The sequence below is a fragment of the Lissotriton vulgaris genome, chromosome 10, assembly GCF_964263255.1.
Source record: "Lissotriton vulgaris chromosome 10, aLisVul1.2, whole genome shotgun sequence".
Taxonomy (NCBI): Eukaryota; Metazoa; Chordata; class Amphibia; order Caudata; family Salamandridae; genus Lissotriton; species Lissotriton vulgaris.
The window spans coordinates 30,394,415-30,421,176 of record NC_141698.1 but is presented as its reverse complement, the minus strand read 5'-3'; the positions used below and the strand labels follow the sequence as shown (position 1 = coordinate 30,421,176).

General features: G+C 42.2%; 1 protein-coding gene across 1 annotated transcript in view; it reads left to right on the top strand.

The window, feature by feature from the left end:
• The first annotated feature begins 7,746 nt into the window (after positions 1-7,746).
• The window catches only part of LOC147684412 (myosin-4-like), a 59,368-nt gene continuing 40,352 nt past the window's right edge, over positions 7,747-26,762 (top strand). Inside the window, exons 1-12 of the mRNA XM_086940340.1 lie at positions 7,747-7,792; positions 13,440-13,658; positions 13,770-13,913; positions 15,901-16,057; positions 16,145-16,172; positions 16,278-16,395; positions 16,492-16,584; positions 16,694-16,757; positions 16,845-16,943; positions 22,807-22,910; positions 23,046-23,184; positions 23,898-24,016. Of these exons, the coding sequence (XP_086796466.1) occupies positions 13,455-13,658; positions 13,770-13,913; positions 15,901-16,057; positions 16,145-16,172; positions 16,278-16,395; positions 16,492-16,584; positions 16,694-16,757; positions 16,845-16,943; positions 22,807-22,910; positions 23,046-23,184; positions 23,898-24,016 (1,269 nt within the window). The 5' untranslated portion in view covers positions 7,747-7,792; positions 13,440-13,454. The remainder of the gene's footprint in view (positions 7,793-13,439; positions 13,659-13,769; positions 13,914-15,900; positions 16,058-16,144; positions 16,173-16,277; positions 16,396-16,491; positions 16,585-16,693; positions 16,758-16,844; positions 16,944-22,806; positions 22,911-23,045; positions 23,185-23,897; positions 24,017-26,762) is intronic.

Sequence of the window (26,762 nt, the reverse complement as noted above, 5' to 3'; positions counted from 1 at the left end):
CTAGGCTCCTGGCTAGAATCGGCCAGCGATTTAGTTGCTCCCTTAGTCAAATTCCCCCGCACCAGGCACCGCAATTCTCATAGGTGGTTTTCTGAAGAGCTCAAAGCCCACAAACTGCAAGCCCGCCAGTCGGAACGCATCTGGAGACGCAACTACTCAGACCTAGCCAGACAATCCTATCTGACTGCAAGCAAAGAATATAAGGCAGCCATCAGATCGGCAAAGATAGATCACTTCTCAAAAAGGATCTCATCGGCAAAAGACAAATCCAAGGAGGTGTTCAGAGTTCTGAATGAGCTAACCTCTGATGATAGAACCCTCCCGACTCAGACTCCCACTCAGGAGGCCTGCGATACTTTAAACTTGTTCTTTCTGGAAAAAATCATAAAAATTAAAATGACCATTCCACCCCCTCCCCTGTCATCCCCACCGGATACCTCCTCTACAAACTCCATGACTCTCTCTACCCTTCCCGCTTTGGACTCCACTTCCTTAGCGGAACTTGCCATCCGTGTCAAATCCGGTTCCCCAAATGACTGCTGTCCACCATCCGTTTTGCGGAATGTAAGTCTTAACCTACCTGACGACATTCTAAATTTACTTAACAGATCCCTTTGCCGCGACATCTTTCCTACCTCTTTCAAGGAGGCCATCTTACTACCCCTCCTAAAAAAACCTGGCGCCGACCCTGCAGAGCCGTCGAACTATCGTCCTATTTGCCTCCTTCCCTACTTTTCCAAAATCTTGGAGGCCCATGTTACTCGGTGCCTGTCAAATTTCATCGAATCCTCTTGCCATCTGGAGCCTAATCAGGTGGGCTTCCGACCTGCCCATTCTACAGAGGCTGTCATCCTGGCAGTCCTTGATACACTCAGAAGCAACGCGGACGGCGGACGTCATCAGGCCTTGGTCCTGTTGGATCTGTCGGCCGCGTTCGACACGGTGGATCACAACATCCTTCTCCACCGTGTCGGGCAGGCGGACATCCAAGGTACAGCCTATGAGTGGATCAAGTCCTTCCTTACTGGAAGAACACAGGCAGTCCGCATGGGCCCTTACACCGCCAACAAGAACCCCACTTCCTGTGGTGTCCCCCAGGGTTCTTCCCTCTCCCCGCTCCTCTTCAACTTGTACCTTCGGCCACTGATCCAATCCCTTCTGAAATAGGATATCATAGTTTTTAACTACGCAGATGACTTGCAACTCACCTTCCCCCTTAGCTCCCCTCATGCCATCAAAACATTTCACGAGGTCATGATTCACATCCAGCTCTGGATGAACCAGAATCAATTAAAACTAAACCCCGGCAAGACTGACCTCCTCCTCCCAGGGCTCAGCCATACCCTTTGGGGCCCACAGTACTGGCCTCCAGAGCTCGGCTCTCCCCCTACCCCAGCTAAAGCTGTAAAAAGCCTGGGCATAATCATTGACGCCGAACTTTCCCTCAAAACCCAAGTTGGAGCTGTAGTATCCTCCTGCATGTACCAACTCCGGAGGATACGCAAAGTCCGTCATCTTCTCCCCCCCGAAGCACTCACTCAAACTGTTATTTCACTCGTCCTTTCCAGACTGGATTTTTCCAACGCAATTTATCACGGTCTCCCTCTATTCCTGATACACCGCCTCCAAGTCATCCAGAATCAGGCGGCTCGCCTGATTCATGGATCCCCCAGATGGTTATCAGCCAAGCCTCTGCTCCGCAACCTCCATTGGCTCCCGATAGACCAGAGGTCCACTTTCAAGGTGGCCTGTCTCACCTTCAAAGCTCTTCACTGCCCCAGTCCCGGGTTCCTCAAATCCCTTATCCATTCTCACCGTCCTACACGCAACCTCTGATCAGCCCATCACGATCTGCTAGTCACCCCCAAAAGCAAAACTAAAAAGTTCGGCGGACGCCGTTTTTCCTATCTGGCTCCTGCACTCTGGAACCTCCTCCCCCTTTCAATCAAATCCTCTACATCTCTTCTTAAATTCAGGAATCTCCCTCAGTTAGGCTTCCCGCATCCCGTACTCCCTCCTCACTCACTTTGTCTCTAGCGCCAGGAAGCTTCGGCGACAGTGCGCTTTACAAATGGCACCTAAGATAAGATAAGATAAGTTTAAGGGTAACTGAAACTTATACATACATGCAATTGATCCTCTATCTCCCTGTATAAACCTCTATTCTGAGCCTTCCATCTGCATCAACAAGGAGTCTACCCCTTCCGTATCTCTAATAGTGTACATTTTGTTCCCCCACATTATCTTCAGCATAGCAGGGAACTTCATCTGTACCTGGGCACCCTTAGAACGCAGATCATTCATTTTTGTGGCTAACTCCCACTGCCTCTGTTCTCTTGCCCATATCAGTTCGAATTTGGTAACTGAGATCTCCAAACTTCAAAAAACGCTCCTTCAGAGCTCGCCCCAGCACTAACTCCTTGACTGAGAAGGAGAGGAAGTTTATTAGTATCTTCCTTGGGGCTTTTCTACCAGGATGTAACCTTAATGGGTCTCTATGCACCCTTTGCATCTCTCTGTCCCAGTCAATATCTGTCTTATCCTGGAATAGCCCTCCCAATAACTTACACACAAAACCTTTAATGTCACAATAGTCAGAGTTTTCAGGCATATTCAGGAGATGGACATTATTACACCTGGCTTGCAATTCAAGTCTCTCCAAGTCTTCTTGAAACGTCTTATTTTGCTTTTTGAGCCCAACTATTTCACTAGTGTTTATAGCAGTAGCTGCTGCCGATGACTTCACCTCAACTCACCTTCCAATACTGCCGTCTGTAGGGCTATTCCATTTATTTCTTGCTCAAGGATTATACTCAGAAGTCTCAAATTTAACCAGGATGTCTTTTCTCGGACTATAAAGCAGATCTGCCAGCTGATTTTCTGAGGAAGACCTCCGCTGCGGGCTATGATCTGATCCCGAGCTCTCGCCGTTACTCGGGCTTGGACTGTTACCTTCTTTACTCTTATCTGCTGCGCCATTCTAGGTTTCTTGTGTAGGGATATACTTTCTTCTTGGTTTTCAGCCACAGCGGAGAAAGGGTTTTCCAGACTCAATGGCTCAGCCTGGTGTGATTGTTCCACAACTGTGTTCCCAGCCCCCCCGGAGAACATGCAGCCTGCTCCATGATTTTAAAGTAAGACCTAAGGGAAGGGGGAGGCTTAGAAAGAGAACGCATCTACCTTGACCCACACCTTTTGGTTTTTCCAGAGCCTCTAGTTGCTTTTTTCGCGGGAGTTACGGCTTGAAGCTTTATGACTGCAGGACCTTTTGCTCTTCCGACAGTGCCTTCTTCTCAGGCACAGAGCGTAAAAGATACCGGCTCCTTGCCGGCGGAAGTTGCACCTCCCTGAGCAGAGCCACAGCAAACCCTGTCGCCTTTTTCTCCACTATGAACGCTTGATTTATGGACCCAATACGACCACCACTTTCCAAATCCTCATTCCTCAAGTTCACACAGGAAGGTGAGTCCTGGGAGGGGAGGTTGCTTACTTTGGAATGGCAAAAGTACAATATCTCCCCCTATGCTTTGAACTCATTGACACCCAGTAATAGTGTTATTGGACTCATAGATAAGGGGTCAGCTGGGAAGTGTGCTCGCTGTCTTTCCCCTACGAGACAGGAAGTGTTGAATTATCTTAAAGCAGCGAAGAATACAGGGGCAAGAGATCCAGACCAACCACCTATTTTGATCATAAACCTAGACCTTGATGTATGGACCACTTAATTAGGGGCACTTTTACGCTATTGTTAATTGAATGGGTGGCTCTTGGAGAGGCAGTATTATTACGCTGTTACATAAAAAAGTCCCCTCCAACCTTCCTGGCAATGATAGACAGATCACCCTGTTGGACTCCAAAGGAAAGATTTTTTCCAAATGCGTTTTATCTAATCTACTTGAATAGGTGGAGGAAAATAATAATATTCCTTTGAATCAAGCAGGGTTTTTAGAGCTGGTCACTCGACCTTGGACAATATAGCAGCCGTTCATCTCGTACTGGAGAAATTTGTGAAACAAAGAGGAATGCCTGTCTACGTGGCTTCCATAGACTTTTCAACTGCTTTTGACAGCGTACACAGGCCAACCCTTTAGAAAAAATTGCCATGTTATGTTAGGAGGTAGGCATGGTATGATGCTGAAAATTCCGACCTGTACTAATGGGTTTAAGCAGGGATGCCTGTGGGCCCCCCTGCTTTTTTCCTTATATATGGTGGACCTGCCCAATGTGCTGAGAAATGCTGCTGGCGATGCCCTAAAATTAGGTTATTATCCTTTTTGTTTATGTGGACGATATTGTTCTGCTAGACTTGACACAAAAAGGTCTCCAGATACGACTTGATATTTTGTCAGCTTATTCAAAGTTCCCAAAGTTCCTGAAGGTTAATATATATAAAACTAAGATTATGAGGTTCAGTACGAAAGAGTGCCGGACTAATACCAAATATAAGTGGTACTATAAAAATTCTGCCAATCTAAGATGGTATTGTATCCTTCATGCCAAGGAAAAGTCTTTAAGGAGAATTATGGCCATGGCATGTCTTCTTTCCACAACTAAGGCCAGTCTGTTTAGAACTAATATTTTAGCTGCACTTTAACACCTTCTCCTGACTAAATCAGAAATTGAGAATATGAACTAAGTTAACCTTGAAAGATTTTTAAAGCTTGCTATGGCAACCTCTTCGATGGAGAATGATATGGTTATATACAGAGCGAAACCTCGGTTCCAGTGTGTCACTCAATCATGTCAGCCAACTGTACCCTAAGCGTATTTGAACTGGAACCTGGATCACAGGGTGCAAAGATGTATAATGCTTTGTAGGTTGACATGTTTATTGTTAAAAGCTGTGACGGATACATTGCAGAAGGTAGTCTGGGAGGAAAGAATTTGCACTTTATGTCATAATGGTATACAGACTATTGAACATGTTATATTTGTCTGTCCTGTTTTAAGGGTTTACCAACCGAGATTTTTAAAACCCTTTTTTAAAAAAAACATGGAATTGCAACCGCTAAAGCTGCTATGGAGGTGATAAACTGTCCTTTGAATAAATTAATGTGCTGTAATATTTTGACTTTTTTTGCTATTTTTTGAAGTATTCATTGCTATATTTTATATATTGGAGATTTCACTGTGAGAGCTAAATCTCTAATGAAAATCTTGAACCAAATGTGTACTCACCAAGGTACAAATTGTATTCCTCATTCTTTGTGATGGATAATTCCAAACACTAAACCTGAACCAATCCATACTGGAATCAAGCCCCATGGAATAGATAGGATCTTCGGCCAATTGTTGGTATTCTATCTACCACTCGTGGACATATCCATCGCCCTTCCCCGTCCCTACGGTCCACTTGCATTGCATCGCCAGATCAACGAGGAGCTAGCCGATTGATGAAGCATGCCATCCTTTTGGGTGGGTAAGGGCTTTTGCTCCAACAAGTAAAACACTTTCTCTGACCTCTCAAACACTAAGGCACACAAATATTTTTACCCTAGGTTTGGTTAGAAACAGCACACTATTTCTGATCATAGCCTTAGTACAGACTGATAAGAACTGTCTCTACTCCTCACCAGAGAAGAGAGGGTGGCTGTCTAAGAACTATCTACCTTCAAGTGCATGTGATCTGAGTGTGACTCCTCCAACAGCATTAGATTTGTTTTGTTTATGGTCTTTTAAGCACCCTCCCTCATCCCCTTTTTCCCAGGTCCAAATAACATGATTAATGGAGGGAAGTCAGTTTCATCAAACCTCAGTGGCCTGGTTAATGGAAGTATTCCTAAGTCATACTTGAGGATCCCCTAGCCCTGCATTGCAGACCATATATCCAACCCCTCCCCCCCCTTCCACGATGGGTCTGCATGGTAGCCAGATCCAGAAGCTTGGAGAGGTCGGTGTGGTCTTGAGTGTAAGGTTTTTGATTGTGAGCTCAATCACCCCTGTGTTCAGACACCCCAAGAGCTCCTTTCAGTAATGCAATCTTCCTCCCCAGACACCAAGTTTCTGACCCAGTGTCAGTACCGCAGCTGGTTTGAGAGATGTTAAAGATTCCAGTTAGCAGTAAATGCGAAACCTACCCAACGAGATAAGCCGGCTTCCAAAGAACACACAAAAGCTGTATTTTACCTTGCTAGGATTTTATTTCTCTCCCAACAGGTTGAAATGTATACAGTGTAGTTTCCCTTGTGATTGTTATCAACTATTGATCGCGAACAATGTATTAGCAGTTATAGCTTTGGTGAGAGATGAGTCACCATTAGTATTTCCTAAAGCTAAGCATTCACTATCAGTTAGATCTCCAAAAACTTGTATTTTGGAAAAAAGTGTGAAAAGTGTAAGATCTTCCATCATATTTTGTTGCTTTATTAAACTGTGTCACTTACATCAATTTGCCTATAAATGTAGGTTGTTATTAAAGGGTTATGTATGTAGGCTGTTATTAAAGGGTTTATTAAAGGCTGTTATTAGAAGTTTTTTTGCAACTAGGAATGCTGGCTGGACAATACTTGATTGTTGCTACTAAAACTGAGTTATAGTACATGAGTTCCCAGAGTCACAGCTCCTCCTTAGAGCTCGGTCTTGGCTGCTTGAACAAGCCATCTCGGAAGATCAGAGCGGTTTTGGGACCAACTTTCCTTGCCTGGCAGAGTGCCCAATGTTTTGTCATGCAGAAGACACCTGCAATCTTTGATATTGAAGGAATGTTAGGGAAAGACGTCTGACATCCAGAGTGGAAACGCCTAGCACTACAGAGCCCGAAGCCCATTCAGAGCCTCCAGTAGAATGGAAGTACTTAAGTCTAATTGGGACACGTCATCTTTGGATGCTAGTGAATAGTGTCAGTTGTAGAGGGTCCTCAGCCATGCGACACGAAGATGCAAAGAATGGAACCTCTGCATCCCATGTTGTTATTAGAGCTGAGGTGCATTCAAAGAAGCTAGAAACATCACAAACATGGTAACCCTTCCAATGAGACACCTTAATATTATGCTCACAGTACCAAACTCTATTGAGCCTTCTCTAAAAGAAATTTAGAGCATTCTACGTTCATAATCAGAGCCTTCCTACACTGCATGCTCTCTCATTTCTAAATCATAAATCTCCTGCCCATATTGAAGCTCGGAGCTACTTGGCACCAATAGGCAGGTTTAATTATACCAGATATTTTTAGTATCTATGGTACACAGTGGCTTGGATTTCAGCAGAACATTGGCTGCGCCTTGCTCCCATGAGAGGGAGGGCACAGGTGCTGAATCAGCAGGTGAGTTTCCTATATAAGAAGAGATGCCGTCCCAGTACTGAAGCTTCAGACTTTTCAGGTAAGTGCAGAAACTTTGTCTGGGACTTCGGTCATTTTGCATGCAGCAAGACATGAAGAAGCTGAATGTCTCAAGTTCGGCCCCGGGACTTTAGCTTGATTTCTCTTTCCCATCATCACTCACTCACCCTTCACTTACCTGCCCACTTGATAATTCATTTGCCTTCCCCCTTACTATCATATTTTGTACCGTGTTCAGTCACTACCTAAATTAGTCACTTAGTAACTCACTCACTTATCTGCTGCTGCTTTCACTCCTTTTCTAGTTACCCACTCATTAGCTTCCATTCAATGTATAAACCACTCCCTCAGTAACTCACTCACTCGTCATTTATTCATGCGAGGCACCAACTATAACTAGAAGATGACTTTTCTAATTGTAATTGTGAATAATATTAATAACACAGGTATTTTGCTTTTCCTTCCAGGGACCCTGGTGAGGGTTTCTTTTTCCTAACACAGCGACACTGTCAGGTAAGGCTTTCGTTCCATTGAGGGGTAAATCATGAAGTCACAGGATGTCAGACATTATTTGCTTTAGGTGTTTATGGTTGAATACTAACGCTTCATGCATTGTTACACAACAACAATCTTCAAGCATTGGAGGGTCCACAACCCAGCCCTCAGCAGAGGCAGCTCAGTGGGGCTAGGATCCTGTAACACTCAGAACAGCACTTGCTACATATGGTCAGAGTACTCCAATCATAATATCCCGTAAGAGCTTCTTGTTCACACTTCACCCAGCACAGGTACAAGGCTCCCTGTGCTCTTGTGGAAGGAGCAGTCCCATGAGTCTGGGAACGACGATCATCTCCAAAGATCTCGGACGCTAGAGCGGCAGGTCAGCCCTACATACATGTATACCAAGCATACATGATGGTCCAACAGTAGCATATACTCTCCTCTGTTGTGTGTGGGGGGAGAAACCAAGCATGTGAGTGAAGCTAGTGATCAGCAGACATGTCCAGTAGTCAGCAGCGCCTCTGCAAATGTGGTAGACCCCTCTTTACTGACTGCTTGAGACATGTACTGTGTCAGCCCTACATACATGTATACCAAGCATACATGACTGTCCAACAGTAGCACATACTCTCTTCTGTCGTGTGGGGGGGGGGGGGGGGGGGGGTGGACAAACCAAGCATGTGAGTGAAGCTAGTGATCAGCAGACATGTCCAGTAGTCAGCAGCGACTCTGCAAATGTGGTAGACCCCTCTTTACTGACTGCTTGAGACATGTACTGTTTCAGTCCCACATACACGTATACCAAGCATACATGATGGCCCAACAGTAGCACAGACTCTCCTCTGCTCCTCTGTCGTGTAGGGGGGGAAACCAAGCATGTGAGTGATGCTAGCGATCAGCAGACATGCTTTCTCCAGTAGTCATTCAAAAAGCAGCAACTCTGCAAGAGGTGGTAGACCCACCTTTTCTGGCTGCTTGAGGCATGTACTGTGTCACCCCTCAATGGTACTGGAAACATTGAACTCAATAACTGAGCGGACCCTCAGTATTGAGGATAATTCTTGATAAACATGCTTTTCTTAGGGGCTGGTATACATATCCATACAACTTTCAGGGGTACATTTAATTTTTGGGGAGAGTTCTTCCTCTTGTTTTATACTTCGCCTCCTACCCACCATTATAGAGGTGCCAATAGCTCTTAGAAATGCTTTAAAGGAGTCCCAAATGATTTGGATTTTTGCTGATTCCCATATTGACTTGAAAGAAAGTCGAGACCTCAACCCTCATATTTAATATCACTCTCTCATTTAACAGGCTAGTCCTATATGAAGTCTACTTTATTATTCTCCTCTTATTATAATGCCTCAAGGAAAAATACACAAGCGAGTGATCTGAGAGGATAGCAGGCAGATGTTTAATCTCTTCGACCGCTGTCAACACCTCCCGGTTTATTAAAAAATAATCAATGCGGGAATGGTGGCCATACTTTTTACTGTAAAAAGTGAAGTCTTTTTTATCCCCCATCTTGCTTCTCCAAATGTCTACCAAATTTAGCTCTTGAATCATGGTCTTAAGTACCGCAGTTGTTTTAGGGGGGCTAGCATATTTAGCTTTGAAGGTTCTGTCTAAATCCTTATTGTGCACTACATTAAAATCGACCTCCAACTATCACCGGGGCATTAGCTAATATTAGACATGTTTCAAGCTTAATTAAGCCATCTGGATTATCCTCCTTCGGACCATGGTAGTTGGCGCAGACTTTCGGCATTCCTTGTATCCTCAGTTTGGCTTCCACCCATCTCCCAGAGGAATCTGTCTGATAGCTTTCTAATTTGATGCCAAAATTACATCTTATGATGACTGCCACCCCTCTCGTGTTACCTCTTTGGTACAATCACACTACTTCTTGGACCCAAGTCAATTTATTAAATGCAGCACTACACTCGCCCTTTTCTACATGGGTTTCCTGAAGCAGAATGACACTAGCCTCACATTTCTTAAGAGATTCCACAACCCAAGCCAACTTCCTCCTGGATCTCAAACTGTTTACATTCCAAGATATGAAATGAACCACATTTTTACTCATTTTTATAAGTTAATGCCCACTTCCGAACGGGCCTCCTTGGTTTAGACCTATTCTCATAGCCCGCTACTACACTTAGTAAAACCAAAAGACCACTACTTTTTATTAGAGTCAGACTACTTTATGACAGAGTAAGGACAATTTTTTTTTCTCATGCTCCCACCATCTAGTGCAGCCCCCAACCACACACCTTGGGGAACCCTCCTTCCTATCCCTAGGTGACAAAATCACCTTTCGAGAAACCCCCGAGCTAGGGAGGGGAGAATCCAAATCAAAGACAAAATACTAAGTGTAAGGGTAACTGACACTTATACATACATTCAATTGATCCTCTATCTCCCTGTATAAACCTCTATTCTGAGCCTTCCATCTGCATCAACAAGGAGTCTACCTCTTCCGGGTCTCTAATAGTGTACATTTTGTTCCGCCACGTTATCTTCAGCATAGCAGGGAACTTCATCTGTACCTGGGCACCCTTAGAACGCAGATCATTTATTTTTGTGCCTAACTCCCACTGCCTCTGCGCTGTTCTCTTGCCCATATCAGTTCGAATTTGGTAACTGAGATCTCCAAACTTAAAAAAATGCTCCTTCAGAGCTCGCCCCAGCACTAAGTCCTTGACTGAGAAGGTGAGGATGTTTATTAGTATCTTCCTTGGGGCTTTTCTCCCAGGATGTAACCTAAATGGGTCTCTATGCACCCTTTGTATTCTCCTGTCCCAGTCAATATCTGTCTTATATTGGAACAGCCCTCCCAACAACTTACACAAAAAACCTTTAATGTCACAATATTCAGAGTTTTCAGGGATATTCAGGATACGGACATTATTACACCTGGTTTGCAATTCAAGTCTCTCCAAGTCTTCTTGTAGCGTCTTATTTTGCTTTTTGAGCCCCACTATTTCACTAGTGTTTGCAGCAGTCGCTGCTGCCAATGATTTCACCTCACCTCACCTTCCAATACTGCAGTCCGTAGGGCTATTCCATCTATTTCTTGCTCAAGGATCCCACATTGTTCTTGGATATCCTTCTGATTACACTCAGAAGTCTCAAATTTAACCAAGATGTCTTGTCTCGGACTATAGAGCAGATCTGCCAGCTGATTTTCTGAGGAAGACTTTAAGTGCGGGCTATGATCTGATCCTGAGCTCTCGCCATTATTCGGGCTCGGACTGTTACCTCTTTTACTCTTATCTGCTGCACCATTCTAGGTTACTTGTGTAGGGATATACTTTCTTCTTGGTTTTCAACCAAAGCAGAGAAAGGGTTTTCCAGACTCAATGGCTCTGCCTGGTGTGATTGTTCCACAACTGTATTCCCAGTCCCCCCAGAGAACATGCAACCTGCTCCATGATTTTAAAGTAAGACCTAAGGGAGGGGGGAGGCTTAGAGAGAGAACGCGTCTACCTTGACCCACATCTTTTGGTTTTTCCAGAGCCCCTAGTTGCTTTTTTCGCGGGAGTTACGGCTTAAAGCTCTTTGATGGCAGGAGCTTTTGCTCTTCCGACAGCGCTTTGTTCTCAGGCACAGAGCGTAAAAGATACCGGCTCCTTGCCGGCGGAAGTTGTACCTCCCTGAGCGGAGCCACAGCAAACCCTGTCGCCTTTTTCTCCCCTGTGAACGCTTGATTTATGGATCCCCTACGACCACCCCTTTCCAAATCCTCATTCCTCTAGTTCACACAGGAAGGTGAGTCCTGGGAGGGGAGGTCGCTTAGCTTGGAATGGCAAAATTAGAATATCTCCCTCTATGTTTTGAACTCATAGACACCCAGAAATAGTGTTATTGGACTCATGAATAAGGGGTCATCTGGGAAGTGTCACCCCTCACAATACTGGAAACATTAAACTCAATAACTGAGTGGACCCTCTTTACTGAGGATAATTCTTGACAAACATGCTTCTAGTAGTGGCTAGTACACATATCCATACATCTTTAAGGGGTGTCACCCCTCTACAGTACTGGAAACATTGTACTCAATAACTCAGTGGACCCTCATTATTTAGATAATTCTAATTAAACATGCTTCTATTAAAAAAAAAAAACATGCTTCTATTAGGGGCAGGTACACATATCCACACAAATTTTGAAACCGCCTTCTACATTGTTGGACACACAGATCTTTAATACTGAAGGACACCCGACACCTGTAGACGCACTTACAGACTGTTCCAAGCCTACTGGCGAGGGGGGATATCAGTATAAACTAACAAAAAGTATTCTGAAAACTGGAAAAGTCTTAAAAAAATACAAATGGAGCCGTAACGTTGTGATTTTAGCAAACTGAAACCTGGCCATACTCAATAATTAATTGTAGGGTTCCCCTTTGCCACTATGAGGAAGGATACAGCCAGAGCAAACACATACCAAATCACAAACAGGTATGCATTGGGTAGCAGGAGGGATGGTAACATTATCAGATGGCTCAGATTGTGGCAACTGGCAGACATGGACAGGCCATTCCTCCACTCTGACATATACCCGTAAGCCGGCCAACTCGGTGCTGCTTTAAAATCAATGTGAGCTTCCATGACCCCACTATGCATCGGGGGCATTAGTAAAGCACTATGTTTACCAACAGGATGGCACTTTGTATATTGATTAATATATGAGTCTCTGTAGAGGACACGCATTGACAGCAGCTTTTAAATAGTGAAAAGATGTTTACTATACTTCACTAACACACTACAGTGAGCTATGCCGCAGAAGCAGCATAAGCCACAATGCAAAGGAACAGTAGAGCAAGTTTCCTTCATATACTCAACAGTTACCACACAAGTATCAGCAGGACACACTTACACACACAAACGCATATACACCCAAAAAAAACACGCACACACTTACCCACACGGAAAACGCGTGGAACAGCATGTGGAAAACACGTAAAAGCTTCATTCGTGTTCACTTAGAAGTAGCAACATCAATGTACCTACTTAAAACACACAGAACAGGCACACCATCTGACAAGACTGTAAACTTCCCCTATTTCTCGTGTATATTTATATAATGATTTTGTGTGTTGCTGTAAGTATATAGATTGGAGAAAGGTGCTCTGGTTAGAGGTTAGAAAATGTACTTGCAGGTGGATTGGTCAAACGTAGATGGCAAAGTCCCTGATTCAATGAAATATACATTTATTTATTAAGGAGAATTGTGAAAAGCTGGTTGTCTTTGCCTTAAATACATAGCGCTGAGTTGCACCCAAGGAAAGCAGGGCAAACAACCACTAAGTAAGTACCATGTGGTTAGAATCCAGTAGAATGGCACGAAATCCAGCAAGCTGCACTCCATGATCAGGGTACCTAGAAACGTGCTTGTGTTTTAGTGAAGTCGACACATTACAAATATTTCACTTGTGATCAACAGGTTCAAAAGCTTCACTGGCTTGAACCAGAGCATCTAAAATGCAGGCTCAGAGAGTGTCGTCATTCGCGATCTACTGAAGTCTTTATGGTCAAAGTGCAATATGTGGGGTTTCTAAATGGATAAACTGCATTCACCTATTTCAGTGATGTTTGTGCCAATAAATATGCCCTTCGTCTTTGTATGACAGTAATCTTGTTTCTAACCACTTTAGTACCAGCCAGCAGCCATGGCTTCGGATGCAGAAATGGCCGTGTTTGGGGCGGCCGCACAATACCTGCGCAAGTCTGACAAAGAACGCTTGGAGGCTCAGAATAGGCCCTTTGATGCCAAGAACTCCTGCTTCGTAGATGATGAAAAAGAGCTTTTCGTTAAGGGAATGATCACGTCCCGAGAAGGTGGCAAAGTCACCGTGAAGACCGATGATGGAAGGGTAAAACGAGTCTTGTACCAACAATGACGTAAACAAGCCTAGCACCATAATGCAGCCAGATATCTCTGCTCAACTCCAACTTTATCTTTGCCTGTCTTTCTTTCTTCCTAGTCTGTAACAGTCAAAGACACCCAAGTCTACCCCCAGAATCCTCCCAAGTACGACAAGATTGAAGATATGGTCATAATGACCCATCTGAACGAAGCCTCCGTGTTGTTTAACCTCGCTGACCGATATGCAGCCTGGATGATCTACGTAAGTACAAATCAGTGACGCTTCAGAACAAGATTTTTCTGTCAGTAGGTGTGACATACTCAAGACGTAGTTGTAACTTACTCCTAAATTTTATGAACAAATCACCCTTACGGAAAAGAAGCTTTCTGATTTGGGCCATGTACGTTCAATTACCAGTGTATGACATTTATCACCTCTTAAGGGGTGAAACAACTCAGTGCATGTCCAGAAACGGACACAATTGATCTGTGTGCCATTCTTTATAAGTGTTGTTTTGTCTTACGCCAAGGACCCAAGTGCACTGTTATAATACTAGTTTCTCCACTGGTCTCACTCTTTCACCTATACTCTTCTGATTTTGCCCTGCTGACTTCCTTTTGAACCTCGTTAATCACTCATGTTGTTCACCTGTTTAAACCCAAGCTAGCCTCTGCATTTCTTTTTTGCCGCCAGTACTAAACGGGCAACATAAACACTAGTGTTTCCTCAGCTAGGTCAAAGGTGCCAGAAAGATATTATAGTCTTGGTTACTAAAATTCAAAGAAACTCCACATGCATAGATTACCTTTGTGAAGCGCAAAGTTATTCATGCATACCAAAGGTGGAGAAGGAGAAGGGAGCTGGCTAAAAGTGGTGTGGGGAAGAACTTTCATATCACAGTGGGCATGGAAGAGATCCTGGCATCACTGAAATGCCAAGGGGAACAGCCATTACAACGCGGGTTTTACCACGCTTGGTTTTACATCGCATGCAATGTTACAACGCGTGGTAAAACCACGCATACCATTAAATCGCATGCGCTTTTACAACGCATGCGATGTAATATGTAATGGCGGCGGCGGAAGCGGCAGCTATTAACGTCGTTGTGAGGAAACTTAGGCTGTTTCTTCACAACGACGTGAAGCAAGCAGGAATGAGGAAGCAGGATCCGACGGCGACACTCGATAGGAGAGAGGTAAGGGGGTTTGTGCATGGGGTGGGGGTTACTTTTGTAGGGTTTAGGCCGGGGTAGTTTAAAGTAGTGTGGTAATGTGTGTGTTGTGTGTGTGTGTTTTTTAAAAACGTTTTAGTTTGTGTTGTGTTGTCGTGTTTGTTTAGTGTGGCGTATTGGGGAGGGTAGTGTAGGGTTTATGTAGTGTAGTGATTTAGGTTTTAGGGTAGTGTAGTTTTGTAGTGTTTGTTTATTGTAGCGTATTAGGGTTTAGGGTAATGTAAGGGTGGGAGTAGTGTGGGTAGTGTAGTAGTGTTTTAGGGTTTAGGGTAGTGTAGGTGTGGGAGTAGTGTGGTAGCGTAGTAGTGTTTTAGGGTTTAGGGTAGTGTAGGGGTGGGAGTAGTGTGGATAGCGTAGTAGTGTTTTTTGGTTTAGGGTAGTGTAGGGGTGGGAGTAGTGTGGGTAGTGTGGTAGTGTTTTAGGGTTTAGGATAGTGTAAGGGTGGGAGTAATGTGGGTAGTGTAGTAGTGGTTTAGGGCAGTGTAAGGGTGGGAGTAGTTTGGGTAGTGTAGTAGTGTGGCAGTGTTTTTGGGTTGGGGCAGTGTAGGGGTGGGAGTAGTCTGTTGTGTAGTTGTAGGGATAGGGATGTTACTTACCTTGCATACTTTTACCACAAGTATAGCTTTACCACGCATGCCTTTGCGTTGTAATGGCATGCGTGGTAAAAGCATACTTGTGGTAAAAGTATGCGATGTTATGGCATGCAATGTCATTGACATTGCGTACTATTACCCGCGTTGTAATGGCATGCGTGGTATTAGTATGCGATGTAATGACATACATTCAAATGCCAATCCACAGTGGCAGATTCTATAATGGACCTGATTGCTATCAGGCCACAATGCAGGAGTAATCACATGCTCTTCAGGGTAACAGTGATAGTAAACAAAGGAACATAAATGAAGGTAACCAATAAAGATAATTGTGAATGCTTAAAACATGTCAAAGTAGAAACTCTCTTGTCGTCACTACAAACTTATGGTTCCTATCACCTAAAAGAGTTGTTTCTCTTAACAGACTTACTCTGGCCTTTTCTGTGCCACTGTGAACCCCTACAAGTGGCTGCCGGTGTACAACCCTGAGGTTGTAGATGCCTACAGAGGCAAGAAGCGCCAGGAAGCCCCACCTCACATCTTCTCCATATCTGATAATGCCTATCAGTTCATGTTGACAGGTAAGGTTTTGATTTAAATTGTGTGCACTGTTTCAAATTCATCATGGCCTACCCAAAAATGACATGTAATTATTTTCTTTTAAAAAGATCGTGAAAACCAGTCCGTCTTGATCACGTGAGTAAATCACATATTGCTAAAAAGTCCTTTGCAAGAAGCACATGTTTTATGGTGTAACAAGTCAATGTACATGACCAATTAATTGTTCTGCTTTATTTAAAGTGGAGAATCTGGTGCAGGGAAGACTGTGAACACCAAGCGTGTCATCCAGTACTTTGCAACAATTGCAGTAGCTACTGATAAGAAAAAGGAGGCCCCAGCCATGGCCAACAAGATGCAGGTTTGTAAATTATGTTTAATTCATTTTTACACAGCCTGCTCATGATTCACAATATGCCAGACAATTTCATACATGGTGAAACTTTGCCTCTAATAGGGAACTCTGGAAGATCAAATCATCCAGGCTAACCCGCTGCTGGAAGCCTTTGGTAATGCCAAGACCGTGAGGAATGACAACTCATCTCGTTTCGTAAGACTTCCAACTTCATTTACTTCCTTCCTAATTCTCACTTTAAAAGAGTCATTTGCTGTCTCGCAATAAAAACTTGAATTTATTTTAGCCTTTATTCCCCCTTTAGGGTAAATTTATCAGAATCCATTTTGGAACTACAGGAAAACTGGCTTCTGCAGATATAGAAACATGTAAGCGTTGACTCTAAAATCCACATATATCATCAAACATGACCCAAAATAAGTAGTACTCTTTATTATCGATGCTTTATTTTACAGATCTGCTGGAAAAGTCTAGAGTAACATTTCAGCTCTCAGCCGAGAGGAGTTACCATATCTTCTACCAGATAATGACCAATAAGAAGCCAGAGCTTGTCGGTAAGTTTTGGAAATGGGTCATAGCTCCAGAATTTTCTGAATTCAATTGCATTACTGTGTTAAAGAAGGCCAAGACAGCATTGCAGAAATAACAGGGATAAACATCACTTGAAGTCTGATTTGACTTTAAAAAAAGAAAATCATCTCTATTTGACTAACATGAAGTAGTTGCGGAACATGCAGGTTTCCTTAGCATTGAATCGCATTAAATGACACATTCAGAAAATAGCTTTACTGGCAATCATTCTCACCAACAACGTTTCCAAACTGAATATGAACAATGATATTAATTACTGAACGTTTTACACTTGAAACGGAGTGTTAAATCTCAGGTAATCACAGTTGATGGCTATGTAAAGAAATGTTGAGAGCCATTTAGTGCATACTTTACTTCCAAAAGTTCAAAACCCCCAGGTAACATAACACATAACATCACATCCATATCTGAATAGAGAGGATATTCCTTCTTCCAAAAACACAAGCACAAACATTAGGAGCTGAATTAGTAGCTACTTCAAGAACAGCAGTGATGGAGTCAATATTTCTTAATGCTTCTGTTTTATTAGTTCAATGTCCCTTAGAAGTAGATATTCAACTGCTGCAGCTGGGACAGTAAAATAATACTATTACTAAATAAGACAAAGAGACACCACTGAGTCCAAAGTGCATCCTGTTGACATAGAGATAAAGAAGCATGGTGAGGCCCAGAACTTGAAGTTGAAGGAAAACCTTATGACTGAAATTTGCAAATTGCAAGCATAATTGGAAATTGATAAGTAAAAGAGTGCGCTTGAAATATATATATATATATATATATATATATATATATACATATACTTGTACATATATATAGTTGTACACACATATATATATGTGAACAAGCCTGCGGGACAGGCGAAACGCGTCCGAGGGTTGACAAATAAACTAATTTGTCTGGTACACAGTCTCGCCAGCGTGTGGTTTTTCTACTCGTTGCTTCTGTTAATATATATATATATAATATATATATTATATATATTATATATATATATATATATATATATATATATATATATATATATATATATATATATAAATATATACATATATTCACTCACACAAGACAGCATCCCAGCTGTGCATCTGTCCCCAATGATTACGACGTGTTCTCAGGGGCGGGGATCCTGTAATATTCTAATCCAAAACTTAGTGAGTCACAAAGAAACGCACACTCTCCAGATGTCAGAATTCCCAAGTGCCTATTGCAATGGCAGTGACACACTCACGCATTGCGAGAACCCAAGTACTCTTGATCACCAGTGATCTTCATCAGTCAAATTTACATACATTTACTTTCACCAGTGCCACAGAAACAAATGAGGGACTGCGCGTGCTGTAAGGGTTCAAAATAAATTGGTGCCATCTTAGAAAGGATTTTTACATACATGAGGGCATTGTAGAAAGAATATGATTTAAGTCACAGGCAGCTAATATTAAAAATGCCCAATAATATTACAATTATTCTCATTGCATCTTAAGAATAAAAATCAAAGTATAGGGGAACGTGATGTTTGACAAAACATTACATTCATGATTAAATAAACATGTCATGAATTCATCAAAATACAAGAAACAATGCAGCCAAGTATTGTCATGTTGGTGTTCCCAATGTATAAATAAATCATCAATCATGCCCAAGGGGCGGCCCCTCTCTCCTACCCTTGACGCAAGTAATTCGTGCTAAACTTCTCCCAACAATTACGGCCCCTCTCTCCTACCCTTGACGCAAGTAATTCGTGCTAAACTTCTCCCAACAATTACGGCCCCTCTCTCCTACCCTTGACGCAAGTAATTTGTGCTAAACTTCTCCCAACAATTACCTACGGGAGTGAGGCACTCAGAGGAAGGGATGCCAAGACCCTTGACAATACTATAACAGCTGCATACAGAATCATTTTCAGTCTACCCAAGCAAACCTCACCCGCTCAAATCAGGCTCGAATTCGGCATTGACCAACAGTTCCTGGCAAGGCAGGGAGCCTATATGATAGCCTGGGATAAAGTGAGGAAATCAAAACAAGGAACTCTGAATTAACACCTGTGGAAGGAGTTAGAACAGCATACTTCCTCAGCAGCAGCTAAGTACCTCACGGGCAGCCTGACGAATACAGGTCTAGAACAGCTCTGGAACACTCCAACAAATCACACAATATTCAAAAAATTGGTTAAAAAATCAATCAAATTACAATCATGGTTGCAAGACAAGGAAGCCCTCTCGAAAAGAACACATAGCTGGCTGACCCTGAATTCGTACACAATTAAAGCACAACAGCGCTACCTGGCCGAGGGATACTCCAAAAGTGTCAAGATGTGTTTTCTAAGGCACAGGTTGGGCCTGCTACCTTGTACTCAAAATCTCCCACGCTGGCTCAAAATCAAAGCTGACCCCCTTTGTCGGCTATGCGGCTTGGCACAAGAGGACATGCTGCACTTGATATGCTCTTGTGAAAAACTACGGGACGAACGGAAACGCTGGCTAAAGCACCACTTCAATCGGCAAGGGATCCGCACAAGAAGGACGGCGGCCCTGCCTGTTTTCATCCTAATGACCCTGGCTTGAATTGCCGCTTTGTAAAATTTCTGAAGGCAGTTGAAAAGAAGATGCCAAAAAACCTAACCCACAACTGTCCCAGTTCAACTGATTTGATATCACTCTGCTGACTGTTTTACCGACTTCATGAGGACATTGAGCAATACTTTACAAATACGAAGTCCAAATATATGCACATTTGTCATAAGGAAATGTGAACATTTTAATTTCTGATTCTTTTAAAACTGCAGTTTTATTTTCACTGTTCTTAATCCATTTTATATTGCAATGGTTTTAAGTAACTATGCCAAATAAAGATTACATTACTTACTTAAAAAGTGGGCAATCGATCACCAGTGACAAGGTACAAGAATAGACCCTCAGGTAAAATAAATAAATAGGTACCTGCTTAGAACGGCTAATTACATCCATAGAGAGTGTAAAAACATTAGTAATTGAGTCAAAAGCTAGAACAGCTTATATTGAGCGGGCCAATACATACTGTAACATGATTTGCTCCAGAAATACGTCAACGTATAAGGGCACAAAAGGATGCATTCAAAATTGAGCAAGCCTGTTGTGGATTCACTAAAAATGAAAAGGACATGATGCAGACAACTAAAGTGTTTTGGCGTTCCAGGTGTTCACTTTAACAGTCATGCCCAAGTGAGTAGGCGCATACTTTCCCTGCAAAAACAGTAGGCAAACAACTCGCACTGTATAATCTTAATGTTTGAAACACATAAAGTAAATATTTGTGCTGCATTAACCAATTTCCAAAATTTGCAACATTTGGCCCAAGCGGGCAGGCACAATAGTTGAATACTAATATAACAACTAAATGGCAGTAATATAAATCTTAAATGAGGCCATCCACATATGAATAACATTCAAAAATGGTAATAAGTCATAAAAACACTCAATATATATACTCAAATTAGTGCCAGAAAAAACCTTATCATAGAAATAAAAAACTATCGAAATGCCAACGAAAGAAAAATAATAGCTACAGTCACAATGTACCCATACTGGGCCCTAAATCATCTGCACATCAATACAAAAATGTTCACAGATAGCAATAAAAAAAGTAGAAAAATTTAAACAAGATAGTTCTTGTTTAACTCAATCAGATGCCTATTTAAATTTGTGGTCTCCCATACCAAAACGGTGCACCTGTAAACAAATGTGACAAAACCTTATAATTGGAGGATAGAAACATGAAGTGTAAAGTTTTCAGAGAAAGAGGGATTATTTGCGAAATATGAATGAGCAGAAACAATGAACAGTTACTCCAGTCTACACACCCTCATAGTAACAACTTTATCCAACATGTACAGCTAGCTCCTCATCCGTATTCAATACCTGTGGATATTGAATGTTGAACCCTAGAAAACTTTCGCCCTCGACCGACCCCCCCCCCCCAGATGTGGGTCACGACCTGGTCAAATGCAAAAAAATATAACATGTCTGCCTTGCCCATATGCAATTTCTTAAATTGCATTGCCACAGGATATTGTTTGTCATTGTGCACATGTGCTCCAATATGCGTTTTCTTACTCTATGTATCATGCTCCCAATATAGTAAAGATTGCACAGGCATAGACACAGAATTCAGAGTTACATGACAAGCCACGGGAGATCGTGAACTTGTGGGAGGTTTTGGGTATCACAAATGAGCATATATCAGCGTTGGACTTGCAGGCTTTGCATTCCTGATGTCACAAATCCTGCAGTGGTAATGTTACCATTATCACATTGCTTGGTGATCATATTATTGCAGAGTAAGTCTTTCAGGAATTTACTTCTTGCGTATGAGGATGAGTGGTCACAGGTTTGGAGATAATGTCATTAGTGTGAAGCACATACCAATGTTTGTGTGCACACTCCTTAATTCATTGGCTTGTTTAGTAAATGATTTCTTTCTCTGAGACAAGGAGAGCTTCCCTCTTGAGTTTGTTCACTTTGATGTCAATAGCTTCACTATGTCTGCGCTATAGCCCCTAGCACGGAACCTGCCCAACATAATTATTTTCTCACATTCTCACAAGAATTGCTTCATTACTACAATTACACCTTGTGCGTATTAGCTCAACATGCATGCTACTGATTAAACTGTTAGGATGGCAACTAGTTACGTGCAAAATGCTGTTGTCACTGGGTTTTTTCCTAAACAGGACAGTGTCAACCTGAGAATTGATTATGGTGAGCTTTAAATCTAAAGATTCATAGCTGTTTTTGTTGATGTTACTCGTGAATTTCAGGTTAAGAATATTGGAGTTGAGTTTTCCACAAACTGTAAAGCAAGTTTATTGGACCCTTTCCAGATGGCAAAGATCTCATCAATGTAGCAAGCCCAGAGAACTACATGTTCATCATAGAGACGGATGTCACTCATGGTTTGCTTCTCCCCCCAGCCCATGTAAAGACAAGCCTAGCTGGGGGCGAAACAACTCCCCATCAGAGTGCCCATGGTTTGCTGATAGTGTTTGTTGTCATAAATTAATTCGTTGTCAAGACAGAACCTGATCATGTCTAGGATGGCTGCAGTGTGGAATTATTGGGACAGGGAACTTGCTCGCAGGAAGTGAAGACATGCCTCTATCCATAAATCATGAGGGATAGATGTGTAGAGGCTGCAGACATCTAATCCCATGAGTAGAAAATCTTCCTCCCATGTTATGCCATTAATTATCCTGAAGAAATACCCCAGCCAAATATTTAATATTGAAATCATAAGCTGTTTAGATTGCAAGGATGCTTGAATCTTAATGACTGACTTAGATTATTTTAACCCCTTCGCTGCGGGGGATATTCCCCCGCTGTGCTGGGGGGGAGGGGGGCGCGCACAGCGCTCACATGCTCATGACAAGCTCACGGCACTCCTGTGCTCATGACGAGCTCAGCTCGTCACGGCCACACCCGTTCCCGTGGAACGCTCAGCACAGCACAGCAGGGGAATTATCCCAGCATGCGAGCGTTCCACGGCTCATGACGAGCTGAGCTCGTCATGAGCACCGGAGCGCCGTGGCTCATGACGAGCTCAGCTCGTCATGAGCATTCAAGGGGTTAACATATAGCATCCTCAAAATTGTTTTGAAAGGAAAACACTTGATGGTGTCGCTAAATGAAGGTGTTAAAATATTTATAAATTAAACTGTAAAATGTTAGATTTTTAGATACCCATAACATTTAGTCAGAAGGGAATTCAAGCACTTTGCACCTAGATAGCCATTGGTGTGTCATGTGCAAGGGCCTACTGTAACATTTGACTCCTCGTATTCTTTCTCCAAAACAGAAATGCTCCTCATTACCACTAACCCATATGACTTCCCAACCATCAGCCAGGGTGAAATTACGGTGAAGAGCATTGATGACGAAGAGGAGCTGCTGGCTACTGATGTGAGTTACAATAACCACAGCTCACCTTGCGTTGTCAATTAAAATTAATATAAATAAGGACTGCAAACCAATATATGGCTATGTCCCAAACTAAATAGTATCATTCATAAAAATCTCCCCCTTGTTTCATCACAGAGTGCCATTGATATCCTCGGGTTCAACCAAGATGAGAAGCTCGCCATCTACAAACTGACAGGAGCAGTCATTCACCACGGAAACATGAAGTTCAAGCAGAAACAGCGTGAGGAGCAGGCCGAGCCCGATGGCACAGAAGGTAGGGCATGCAGTGCACTTCATCAAAGAGAAAATCATCAGTAATTAAAGTGCAACATTATCGTCCAGTGATTAAAACTAGAGCCTGCCTATAGAATAGATGAAAAAACAGCAAGGTGAGATGGGTTTGAAGATGGAACGCTACAGAGAGGCAGACAGCAGTGTCATTTACACTGTAGGAGAAAAAAGTTATTTAAGAAGAGACAGAATATAAAGACAGTTTGACGAACAGGCACAATAAAACCCCATATATTATATTCCCTTAACTTTAAAACTAAGAGAGAGCACTGTATACTATTTAGTGTAAAGATGATTCAGTGTTTATACTACTTCTTAATTGCAACACTTTCATGTCTGTGGAGACAATAAAGAAGAACACCTAACAAGACTAATCAGTCACTCGCTTGACTTTTACAAGATAATGATTACTGACAAATTCATATTACAGAAACCTGTTAACTGTAAATGGGCATAGGCAAGTAATGAGATTGTAAGACCCCTAGAATGGGAGGCAATGTGTGGCTTAAATTCAGTTACACTGTAATAGAGAACATGTTGCATTGTGATGGACAACATGCTAATTTTTACAAGCTAAAGTGTTTACGCGAATTGTAAAATTAGATGATGAAACAACAGACCGGTTACGTGAATTGTAAAATTAGATGATAAAGCATAAGACCGTAACACACTCACACCTCTCATTTCTACCTGCAGTTGCTGACAAGATTTCTTATTTGATGGGTCTGAACTCAGCTGACTTACTGAAATCACTGTGCTACCCAAGAGTGAAGGTTGGCAATGAATATGTCACTAAGGGGCAGACTGTTAATCAGGTACCTTTTCAACATTTATTTTGCATTTTCAACATAGCCTTGACATATTGGAATCAATAAAACGAACTTCTTTCTGAACAACAGTTGCACTGTGGCAAACTTACAAAAAATGGAAGTGAAGGCAACTCAGAACCACTTTTATCAATTATCAATTCTTTCACTGAAGTGTGATAAGATAGTTTACAAATGCACTTCAAAATAGAAAAAGTATCTTTAACCATCTAGACTAGTACCAACAGATAATCTCTTTAGATCCCATGTGCAGAACAGTTCTCTCAGTGATCCTTAAAAATGGTTATGTGGGAACTTTATCTCAAAATAGCAATTGTTCTAATATTTCTGAACTGTATATGAAACATTTTAGTCAAAATCTATTCACCAAAGACACACCAGTAACTTATGAGCAATGTTTCCTTGCTGGAATCTAAAGCAGACACTCGATTTATTTGTAAGAAATGTTGATATCATCACTGGCCTCGTACATGCACTTGGCAGGCAATAAACACTCTGGGTACTCCTTTGTAAATGGAATCCCACTTTAGCTTGTCATTATTTATACTCAGGTCTAAGATCCATTTAGCTACCTGTGTACCTTCAGTTAGCAGTAAGCATTCCAACATTAACCCAGAACATTAAGTAGGGGCAACGTTAGCACCCTGCCAAAGGACTCAATCAAACCTTTTGTCTGTGAGGAAAACACTGAAATGAATCTTGCCTGTCTCCACATAAACTAGCTATGGATAGCATATTCCTGTCATTCTGTTTCTTTTAGGTGCTTCACCTACCCCCAAACCCCCTCATTTACTGAATGCTTAGTCTATGACCCCAGCTATGCCCTGGTCCTTAAATGTTGCAAGGAAATCTGTAATTTTCCTTGTAAAGAGCATAATAAGTTTAGCATTAAATAAATAAAACAACTACAGAAGGCTGATATATATCACACTTAGGGTCAAATTCATGAAACCGCAGATGCAAATTTGCAAGTACCAGCATGATCCTCACCACAGTGTCAGAAGCTTCAGGCCCCTGATTCATGGATGCCAATTATGGGCAAAGAGGAAGATTGGGGTGAAAGTGCAGAGGCTGCATCCCAGAGGTCGAAGGCTGCATGGAGTGGGAGAAAGATATTCCCAAGATTTAACAATTTGATCAAAACAGTTCCCATACTTTTTATTTTAAAAAAACAAGTATTCCTGAACGGCTGAGTTGCTTCAGGTTGAAATGGGAGAAGAAGGGACTTCTTTAGCGTGAAGTAGGAGAAGGGAAAGGTAGAAGGAACAAGCATTCTCTCTAGGGTGTCTGCTACGCGAAAGAAATATAAATCTAGAATGTGTCCTCTAAAACAAACCTTAATTTTTTTTTGCACTAGTTACAATCACCACATTACAAAAAATGTAACTTTTGAAAACACTAAAACATATAAACGAAATATTTTTGCACGTTTTATGACTGTGTGCAATTTATCTTATACTGTGTGTAATACATATTTTAAATTAATGACTTAGTCACTGTGCTTTCTGTCACAAGTGAAGTCACCAAACACAACGTATTTACGCAAATATCAAAATGTCCCATCTTCCCATGTGTACGCTGGTGCTACAAAAACTTCACCCACTTCTAAAATATGGCTGCTTAAGGGCTGGTGTAAATTAAGCTTTCATTTATTACTTAACTAAAATGTAATGTGACGAAAAGCAGATGTGCCATTGTCATATTAAAAATAATGGTCATTGGTCCGCCTAAAAATCCAACTTACATAGAATGTTTTACCCCCGCTACTTTTCCTACTGTTGGACAATTCAGTGAATTGCAAGAAAAGAATCTGAGTTGACCCATGGACACAATGTACCTATTAATATCTCTACTTGGAGCTTTCAACCGAACTTAGCCAAAAATCCTCAACTCACCATTCTGGTCTGCATTCTGTTGTGAAACTACAGGACTCCTCCGTTGCACTCACTACAAGGTCTCCTTTGTGAGGCCCGGAACTTCACCTCAGTGAATGTATTAATACCAGAAGTCCTGGTAACTCTTGGGGGAAGGCAGACATACCGGGAATGTCTAGCGGCACTTTGAGGGTTCCCATAGACAAAATTTATGTTTTTTCAGAGAAAGGGCAATATTTCCATGAGGACCTTCAGAGGGAAGAAGCAAGTAGAGGCAACATGTTTGAACTGCCCTTCTAACAAGAATTCCAACTCGAGGTATACCCCCATGTTTTTTACAGTTAAGGCAGAGACAGATAAGACAGAGGGAGGGCAGAAGGCAGAAGTCCAGTGGACAAGGGATAAGAAAGCACCTCTGTTTTTTTCTGAGTTGAACATCACAATCTTACATAGTAGCCAATCCGACACCGCAGCTTTACACAGTTGGGGGAACTCAAAGGGGGCAGAGCTCGATCTTTCCATGGTAATGATAAGTTGGGTATTGTCTGCATAATGTATGCAGCAAAGGCCAAAAGATGTCCCCAACTTAACCAACAGATGTACTTAGATGTTGAAATGCACTGGGGTTAATGCTGACCCCTAAGGAATGCCTTGGTATTGTGTCTTGAACTCTGACACAAATAGGGTAGGTAGATTGCCTAAGACCTAACTTCTAGGTAATATATACACCAATTGAGCGCCTTCCCCTAATTCTACTCTCCTGTAGACGGCAAATAGAATAGTGTGAGATACTGAATCAATGTGGCATACAGATCCAACAGCACAAGAACCAACGGCTCTGCTTTGTCTGTCAACTGTCG